Source organism: Oreochromis aureus, linkage group 8 (genome assembly GCF_013358895.1).
Source record: "Oreochromis aureus strain Israel breed Guangdong linkage group 8, ZZ_aureus, whole genome shotgun sequence".
Taxonomy (NCBI): Eukaryota; Metazoa; Chordata; class Actinopteri; order Cichliformes; family Cichlidae; genus Oreochromis; species Oreochromis aureus.
The window spans coordinates 21648299-21658266 of record NC_052949.1 but is presented as its reverse complement, the minus strand read 5'-3'; the positions used below and the strand labels follow the sequence as shown (position 1 = coordinate 21658266).

At 38.3% G+C, this 9968-nt stretch overlaps 1 protein-coding gene across 2 annotated transcripts; it reads right to left on the bottom strand.

The window, feature by feature from the left end:
* Positions 1 to 412: 412 nt before the first annotated feature.
* meiob (meiosis specific with OB-fold) lies at positions 413 to 8581 on the bottom strand. Of its 2 annotated transcripts, none has more exons than XM_031726950.2 (14): positions 8459 to 8581; positions 8080 to 8167; positions 7859 to 7916; positions 7549 to 7680; positions 7326 to 7398; positions 6974 to 7169; positions 3940 to 4040; positions 3654 to 3706; positions 3369 to 3464; positions 3080 to 3172; positions 1730 to 1874; positions 1451 to 1637; positions 1146 to 1232; positions 413 to 1065 (listed from the first exon to the last, which is right to left on the bottom strand). In XM_031726950.2, the coding sequence occupies exons 2-14, from the start codon at positions 8134 to 8136 to the stop codon at positions 949 to 951; spliced, it is 1395 nt and encodes a 464-aa protein (XP_031582810.1). In that variant the 5' UTR covers positions 8137 to 8167; positions 8459 to 8581; the 3' UTR covers positions 413 to 948. The 2 variants fall into 2 exon arrangements, with proteins under 2 accessions (XP_031582810.1, XP_031582807.1); XM_031726947.2 differs by having other exon boundaries at positions 8482 to 8581.
* Positions 8582 to 9968: the final 1387 nt, after the last annotated feature.

Below are 9968 nucleotides of genomic sequence, written 5' to 3'. Positions count from 1 at the left end.
AATTATTTCGAAATGAATTAAGATGATTTCATAAATTTATCACCACACAAATACACACTCATGGTTTACGGTATAAGTGCTTTCACTGTATAATCAAGCAGTGTCTACATCATGGCTCGTTCTAATTTAAACGAGGTGTGAAAATGAGTTGAAATTATAAAACACATTGACGACTAATATCACTGAGACAAACTGATCCAATCATAAAAGTCACTTTTGGATCACTGGAGAGTTAGGTACAGATTGTTGGTAATAGAACAGTACTGCCCTCTGCTGGTGTGCAGAAGTATGGCAATATTTCTTATGCATGTTCATGCACCAAGTTTGGGTTTGATTGATTCTTCGTTTTGCAGTTTTTTTTAGAAAATTTGACAAATGAAGGCTAAAAAAAAGAAAACAAAAGACCAGAAAATCCATTATATTTTTTATGAGTCTTAGTCTGAAGAACAGAAAAACCTTTTCATCAACTAATGCATAAAATTCAGAGATTAAATGGTGTCAACTTGACTTAATTATTTAAACAGAGCAGTACCTAATCTTTAAAAATGCTTCAAAAGTATGTATCACACAGTTTTAGGGGCTCCAACCACTGAAGAACATGAAGAACACAGCTTATTGTCTAACTTGTGCATATTTGGAGATGTTTTAAACCCAGACTGCTCCTTAGCTTTAATATAATGGAACATAAAAGTTGCAGTGTAAAACATAACACATTAACATGGAGCGGATGAAGTTAGTGTAACAGCTTTAAAATCAAACAACTTAGCAGCATGTTTTATAAATAAATACTTTTACATAAATACATTAAATAATCTGGTGTCCTAATAAATAATTGTTAATAATTAAAACTCAAAGTGCACATGCATGAAAGCCTGTTGTTAACATGTGAGTCCAAACACCAAACAGTAGGTGAGGCAGAAAGCTGAAACGTGTGAGTGAGTGTGCTGATCACAGGCGCTGCTGCAGCAGGGCAGACATGTGCTGCTTCACCTCTCCTGCATCTGCCAGCGAGCAGTCCAGGATCATGCCCCTGATTCCACTCTTCATCTTAGGAGAAGGAACGATCTACAGCACATCAAAGTTTTGTAAACACTTTGTTTTTACAGCTAATAGCTTTTGCAGCTTGGTATCAAAAGCTAAGGTACCTTCACATATATTTTGCATCTCTCCAAAAGAAATTTCCACTTCATTGCAGTCCTCTCACCATCAGTCAAACTGATGAACTCCTCTTTCTGAAACAGATCAAACAGAAAAGGTGATGTGGCAAAGCTATCAACCAGCACCATTCATTTACTGGATTGTGGAGGTTCATCTGAGCAATAGCTACAAAATACAGAATAATTAGATAATTTTGTAACTGACATCGGAGCCATACATAACAGCACAGATATAGGAGCACAAGGTTTAGAACTGAGACTGGAGAATCGTCTTTCTATGAACTGATACTTACTGTGCATCCCAGAGCCTTTTCTGCCACTGGACTCCTGAGGCTGCAGGCGTGCAGAGTGCCGGTGTGGTCTGTGAAGTCCACCAGGAGATCAAAGCCTGTAGTAGCTGAAACAATCTGATCCTTTCCTGGACATAACTGGTTGGTGCAGCTGTTCAAGTCCTCAGTCACCAGGAATTTGCATTTAGAGCTGAAGGAAAGACAAAGCAAAGAGCTGATCTATGTTCTTGTTCAAGGAAGTGGCTATCATGGTTATAGGTAGTAAACAATGTGTGAATTTACCACCGTGTCTTGATGACTTTTGAAACAGATGAGTCGAGGTCGAGCTTGGAGATGAAACTATATGTGATGCCAAATAAAGCCTCGGGATTTTCTCGGGCCTTCTGCATCAGCTGGCTCACTGTGTAAACGTCGGTGATGGACTCCACTGCAGACCAAAACAGCAGCATACATGTGTACTCAAAAGCCACTTTCTACCTGCTCAAATGCTCATTAACACACATCAGCCAATCACATGGCAGCAGCCAAATGCATTTAAGCATGTAGACATGATCAAGACCATGTGCTGAAATTTTAGGAATCATCAGAAAGGGGTGAAGATGACTTCACTGTACTCATAGTCATGCTCTGTTAGATTCATATGACCAGATCTCAGTCCAATAGAGCACCTTTGAGATGTGGTGGAGTAAATCATTCACACCATGGATGTGATGCCGGAAAATCTGCAGTAACTTTGCCATGTTGTCATGTCAATATGGACCAAAGTCTCTGAGCAACGTTTCCAGCACCAATTACGGCAGTTCTGAAGGAAAATGGGGTTCAACCAGTTACTAGCAAGGTCACAGTCTGCAGTCTTTATACAAAGAAAATCCTGATGCCAGGATACTGATATGCTACATATTAAAGAAAGAAATTCCTCCTCAACAATTTAATTGGTGGGAAAAAATGTTTTCGGACTGGTAAGTCATATCTTCTATGTTGTTTAACACATCTAGATGTAACTACCAGGGAATAAAAGCTAAAACTTTTGATCTCACACTCACATGTCTCAGTGCACAGCAAAATCAAAAATTTATTGGCATCATAGTCTCAATACCTCCTCTGGAAACACTCTTAAAGCCTGAAAATCTTTACACCAGAAGGTCTCTATGTGGACTGAGAAAAAAAATAAAATAAATGAACTATTGGTTTTCATTTTCAAGAAGAAAAACAGCAGCTAGAAAAACAGCAGCTAGAGTAACTGTGTGGCTTGATAATGTGCTTTTAATGAGGAGCTGAACTGACTGTGCTACCACTGGTCAGTGATGGAGGTCTAAGTCACAGGTTAGCCGTACTCGTCCGTCGGATCCTGTTAGTTTTGCTCTTTTTAGGGGATTTACCAAAAGTGGGAAAAATGACTTTTTGATTTGATAATAGCATCTTGCATTCACCTTTTAAACTTTCCTATATGCCCTCTGTAACTGAAAATATCATTATTTTATATAATATAATCTTTTGCTTAAAGATCCAAGACAAAAGCAGGGGAAATAACAGCATCTGATGCCTCAAATTCAAAGAGTCTTTTACATTTAGATGAGCAGAATGACTTATATGAATATGGGGAAGTCATGACAGGAACTCATTATAACTTACCAGGGACATCCTCTGGCATGTCATCTTGATCCAGAGCTCCAGACTCTGACACCTCTTTAGCATAGCTGAACAGCAGGCTGGCCTCTCGGGTGTCTGAAAACAAATTATGATTGACTCTAGCATGTTTCTCTCCCTGCACAGCAGGAAGGAAAGCTCCATTTCTTTCACTGTCTACCATGACTGATTGGTTAAGTCCAAAACCAGCACTTCAGTCTTGTTTTTGATCAATTACACCATTTAAATCTCTATCAGAGCCTATGTTTTTGTAAGTGCCGCTGTGATCTCTTACCAGGATTGACAGTGATAATGCTTTTCGAGTTAACGGTTGCCACCATGCCGCTGCGAAAGCTGTCAAAGCTGATCTTCGCGTCGGCTATGAAGAGCACTTGGAATGAAGAAAAACAGTTGAAACAACAGAAAACCATCTTAAACGCAAACACGCGGTTGGATCTCAGGTAACCACCGCTGTGTTTGTCTTCGGCACAGTATGCTAATGGGACATGACGGGTAGGAATAACAGTTAAATAAACATTCATTTCTGCGGCGGAGAAAGAGCAGCAGCCCCTAAACCTACCCGTCTCCCTGGGTATCAGAGGTTGCATGAGATGAATGGCTTCTCTGTCCCAGCTGTGAGTGAGACAGAGGTCAGGGAGTCACTCAGGGGAGAGAACAGTCAAAAATCAAACACACATGTAGTTCAGAGGGGTAATCTAAGGCGTTGTATTGCTAATGTAAATTTGTGGTCGCTTAAGGAGACACAGCGGTGATCCAAGAGGCAGTAAAGATGGAATATGGCACAAAAGCAACAGAAGTAATAAATCTACGTTCATTTTCCAAATTAATAAATGCCTTTGACACACCAGACGAGGGGGAAGGAAGAGACAGAGTCATCAAAGAGCCTCACTTCCAGCCTCTGCCCTCTGCGTCCGTCTGAAGTGGTGAACTGCTTTGTGTCTCCGATCTGAAAATGCAAACACGGTCACTTGAAGTTCCTATCACACTATCTCCCTTTCATGTGACACTGAGATCAGGGCGGGTCTGGCCCGTGTGTGAACTTTGGGGCCATTATGGTGAGCTGGTATGTTCCAAAACCAACAACGACTATTCACCATGAAACCACACGCACACAAACACAGACACAGTTTAGCCTAATTGACAATTTATAAGATGTAAATGAAAACTCAACTTATTTGATCGCTCACTCATCACACTCATACACAACAGGCTTCCCACCACAGCGTCTCTCTGACAGGTTGTGTGACTTTTCCGTGACTGACTTTAATAATCCAACATCGAGCCACTTTTTAACTACCCTCCCTCTCTTTTCTTGTTAAAGTTGTTTTTCAGCTCAAGAAACTTTTAACAGCCTATTTTCCACCATAGTTCAGTTTATGATAGAGGAAAAAACAAAACAAACACCATCTAATGTAATCAATGTGGGAGCAAAGTTGGAAAATACATATTTTACTAACTGAAAACCACCTCTTAAAATATGGATACATTTAATATACTCAAGTTTATATGATTGCAATGTGTTACTTGGCAAAGAATCTACTAAGCACAAACATGCTATAAATGTTTCTACACTGTAAAAGAAAATCCTAATATAAAAGTATTTTACTGTGTATTTTACAGTTTTGTTCTGTTCTTCTAGAATATCATTAAATTTACGTAAATAGACTGTGATTTCACATTTCAAATGTAAATTAACGTAAAATCACTGTAATTTAAAAAACATAATTTTCTTGGGGTTTTTTTTTATGTATTTGTCTGTACATATGCATATTTAGATTGTTAAAATACATTCACAAATGTATCATGATTTCACAAATATGTGTCCGTTATTTGAAAGATTGAACTGTTAAATTCAAATGTAATGCTGTGGAACAATATATAAAATGATTCTCATAAACTTTTTTTTACATCAAATAATAATTATTATTGGTCAAGACACTTCACCTACCACCTACTGGTGAGGGGCCGATGGTGCGATATGGCAGCCTCGCCTCTGTCCCAGGGCATGCAATCCATTATTATTTAAACTAACTGTATATTTCTGTACATTTAAATATTATTATTCATATTGCCACATTCATTGACCTTGTTTATAGGTAATTTCATTGTTTACTCACATTAACATGTTCCTAATTTAATGTTTAAAAGCACTTGAAAAAGGCAAAATCCCATGTAAAATTAGGGCAACAAACTGTATTGTCATTACTGAAAATAACCGTATTTTTATGAGAAAGTTATTTTCTGTTATTTTCTGGTATTATTTTGGCGCCCCAGCTGCCGGAATATTACTGTTTTTCTAGGATTTTTTTTTTAACAGTGTACTGAACGGTTTTTATTTTATTGTATTGTCTTTGGAAATCTGATTTGGTTGATTGTCGTTTATTTATTTCCTCTTTAGTGTCAAACTAAGTTTACACAACCTGTGATGCTACAGAACAAATAAACACAGGCTGTCAGTTCAATGTGAAAATCCTAGGTGATTTTCAGAGAAGTTAACCATCTGACCTTAACCTTGAGGTCGATGTCACTGAGATTTGAGCTCATACGAGATTTTTAGAAGATGCACCTATGGCATGAATTTCAAAATCCTGTGTCACCTGGTTCTCAAGTTATCACATTCACAACTTTGGGTGTCTAACAGGTGGGGTACGACAATACTCCGTCGGCCTTTTACAACTGAGGGGCAAAAACTATGTTTAGCAGATGAACACTATCTGAGAATCTAGGAAACAATCCAGCAAAGCCCTGACACAGTATCTGAGAGCTTGCCTCTGGCCCTTCAGTTTTTCCATCTACAGTTCACTGAAGCTGCATCAGAAATGGTCTCAGTGGAAGCGTCACTGTCAAGAAACCATTCTTAGGGAAAAGAAACATGTAGAAAAGGCTTAGGTATGAAAATTACACAAGAACTGGACTGAAAACCCAACAGGTCTTCTGGAGTGACAAAGACGAATTTGAAATGTCTGTTTCAAATCATCATCAGTAACACTATCAGTCATAGACTGGCCTCTCCAGAGACCCCACCTCAACATTATTAAAGCAGTGTGCGATCATCTTGATGAACAATGGAACAATCAGCAGCCAGTTTTGAATGTCCTTCCAGAAGCCTGGAGAACTGTTCCTGGCTACATAAAGAAAGAAAGCTGCCTAAGAGAGTTCAGTGTTAAAGAATGACGATGAGCAGTGGCACAAAACTTTTGCATGCTAATATAGAAAGAGAGAAAGTTTTCTTTCCCACTTAAAGAGTCTTTAAAAATGCCATTATGGAAAACTGGGAATGCTTTTGAAAAGGTCATTGCTTATTTGATTGCTGAGAATTTGAATATAAAATAAAAACTACTGTAATAACTAAACTATAAATATAGCTGCCAGGATTTGGCCATAAAACAAAATCCAGCAAAATGAGTTCAATAATCAACATTTTATGCCACATTCTGGCCACATTTTAAAAAATAATCATCTTACAGATGCTATTAAAGCAGTTTTTTAATCTTTAAATAGTGCAAGCTAAGCTACTGGGGGTAAATTCTCATATGACACACTACATGGACATCAGAGTGAAGTTAATCTTGATACATGTCATTTTTCAAGAACTCAAATATTTATTTCCCTAGTTGGTGTAATGTTTATTGCCCTCTTTACAACACACTGATCTGTCCATGCATGTACAGAAAAGCATTCTGGGAAAATAAGGAAAAAAACACTAACCTCAGTAAAAGCAGGTGAGGTGGGTTCATGAAAATATCAGCACAATAAATATGTAAATAAAAAGTATTTGTGATTAACAGCTTACAGCACTCTACACAAAACCTTAAGTGCATAAAAGGTGAACTTTTCTGCTATGTATCACTGAGCGACTGAAGCCTTAAAGTGTCCTACCGATTTTACAGCAGCAAGTATATTTATCACCGAACCATCCAGCTTTTGCCCGTTGGCCACTATGTCTCCCAGAGAGTAGAAATCTCTAGAGTCCTTAACAGGCAGGTGAATCAATGACAGCAGTCTGTCAATGGTGTCCATATCAGCACACAGACACACCTGGGAATGAGCCTCCGTCACCAGCAGCCTGTAGTGGCTAAGACAGCAGATGCTATCATTACACATTACTCCCTGTTACACCATGCTTTGCACAGCATTACATTATGTTTGCCTCACTTGCCATCAGCTACCTAAAAGCACAGTAAGGAGAACATGCTTCTTAGATAGCATCTGTCTTAAAATGCTAAATTACCTCGGTGTTGCAGGACAAAATCGATCTCCTTTTTCCAGGTCTTTGGTGGCAACTAAAGGGTTTTCAATTGTGACTGAAAAGGAAGCAAAAGAAGCAGTTCTGTTTTCAAGCATCATTATGTAATGTCTATAGGCAAGAAATACATTAAAAATGTTTCAGTTTATTAAAAAGCAAAAGAGGACAGTAAAAGAAATCTACACAACTTTGAGAGAGACTTTCTCACCACAGTCCCCAATGCTGATGCTGCTGGCCAGCCCGTTGACGTAGGCATCATTTCCCCAAGCGCTCACGTTGATGAAGAAGTCCGGAGAATCTTTAACAGTGAAGCCAAAAGTGAATCTGTCCATACCAATATCTGTATTTCAGAAATGGAGGGTTAGTTTAGTGATGCAGTTCAACGGAGAAAAAAGAAACCTAAAAATCACCACCAGGAGAGGGCGCTGGTGTACAACACACTGAAGTGCAGAGCACGACGAGGAATGTTGGAAATAATGGTGAAGGTGCACTGAAAGAAATACAGCCAGGATACGAACTTTTTCTGTCAGGGAAGCTTTTGACGTCAGTTTTTCCAATGATGATGCCTGCCACTTTCTGGAAAACATTACAAGGACAACGGGAGTGCATCATACTATTTAATCAAACACTAAAACAAGCCTGAAAATACACTGGGCTACATTCGGGTATAAGCCCTAGGAGAAAGCAGAAAATAAAGGACATGAAGTTTGAAAAAAAAAAAATCATCAGTTGTACTCACTGAATGAGAGATGTTGGGATGCAGCTCAGAGATAGCGATATAGGTGTGAGCAGCCATTTTGTTTATTCATAACCTCAGCACGGTCGGTCTATAAATAAAATAAAAAAATAATAAACAGAAGTCAGGAACTGGGCCTCAGCTGAACCTCTGCAAGACGATTTCTACATCTGCTCTGAATACATTAAAACACAGTGAGTAATGTGTAAGAGCTACATACATTTACTAGCTAAATTTAACTTAATGCAGTAATTATATAAGTACCAAGCTAACGCTGGATTATTTTTAGTACTTTTAACGCTAAATTTGATTCAAACAGACTAATTTTACAGTTGTACTCTAGCCTTAATACTCTTTAATTTAAGGCTCAGCATGTTTTTACCGTTTGCCGTCTGCGGTTTTTACCTGTCTCCAGCAGTTCTCTTGTCACGTGACATAAGATTTTCGCGGTGAAGCTGTTGCACGCGACGGTATAACGGAGCTTTGATGCTGCCTTCATTGTTGCTGGAAATTTCTGCATTAATACAGCTGCGTCTTCAGGCTACAATACACATACGAACGAAAAAAAAAGACTTAAAAAATACGGCTCTCTTTTCATAGTGGCATACATTAGTAAAAAGTACAGAACAACTGTTAGTGTGAAGTAGGAGTTTTCTTTATTATTTTATAATAAAGGTTTTATGTTTAAAGTCACATAAGTCTTTACTGTCATTGTGCCACTATCACAGGGTCACCACATAATTAGGTTGTGCTAAAAAAAACCAACCCAATAAATAAAGAAATACAAATAATACAAATAATAGTAAATATAAAAGTCTTAAATACTGTCATATAAATAATCAAATGCAAACATAAAATATTAAAGTATTAAATATTAACACACACACACACACACACACACACACACACACACACACACACAAATAGGCTATATACATGCAATATTATTCAAGTCTTTTAGCAGCTTCACTTCACTGGTCCCCTATGATGTTGGTGGCCCAGTTTGGGCAGTGGGGCTTGAAGATGTCACTAATTGCAGTTGCTGGATCCCAGTGATTTTCTGGGCCTCCTTAGCGATCCTCTGTAGTGCCTTCTGAGTCGGTTTGCTACAAGTTAGTGAGGAGATTCTGAGGTAATTCAACCTTCCTCAGGTTCCTCATGAGATCTAGGCATTCCTGAGCCTTGCCAGTGATAGGAGAGGCTCAGGACAGATCCTCTGAGAAGGGGACACTGAGGAATTTAAATCCAGAGATACTCTCAACAGCCTGAATGTTGTAGTGGGTTCTGATCCACTACTAACTTCTTTTCAACTAGGCATAGCCCAACAAGCAACAAAATACATACGTGCTACTGAACTCCTCATTATTTCAACTTCTTTATTCAGAAAATACAATATGAATTAAGTCTATTTCCCCACTTTAATCATCATTTTACATTCTGATAAAAAAAACAGTAATTGTTACTATAATTTAAGCAAATCGTTTCACCTTTCTGCACTTCAAACATACTCTTCCTCAATTTCACTAACTGATTGGTTGCATTAATCTTGATTTCATAATAACGAACACAAACCAGGCTCTATTCACGTAATGTTTTGTTAGTTGCTGTTTAATGTTGCGCAAGATCAAATCTACAGTTTCAACACGCATTCAGTGTGGTAAACACCGATACAGCTGCGCAAACATGCATTGAAACAGGAGTAACAATGAAACTGCTAAGGGCACAATGACTGAAAGCTGTCAGTTATGCACACTGAAACACACACACATTTTATTTGAGTCATCTGTTTTAGTGTCTTTGTACCTTAGACTTTAATATTAGCTTGATGATCCTACCCAGCTATCATTCACAACATGGGATTTGTGCTCAGACAGCCATGCAGAGATTAATTT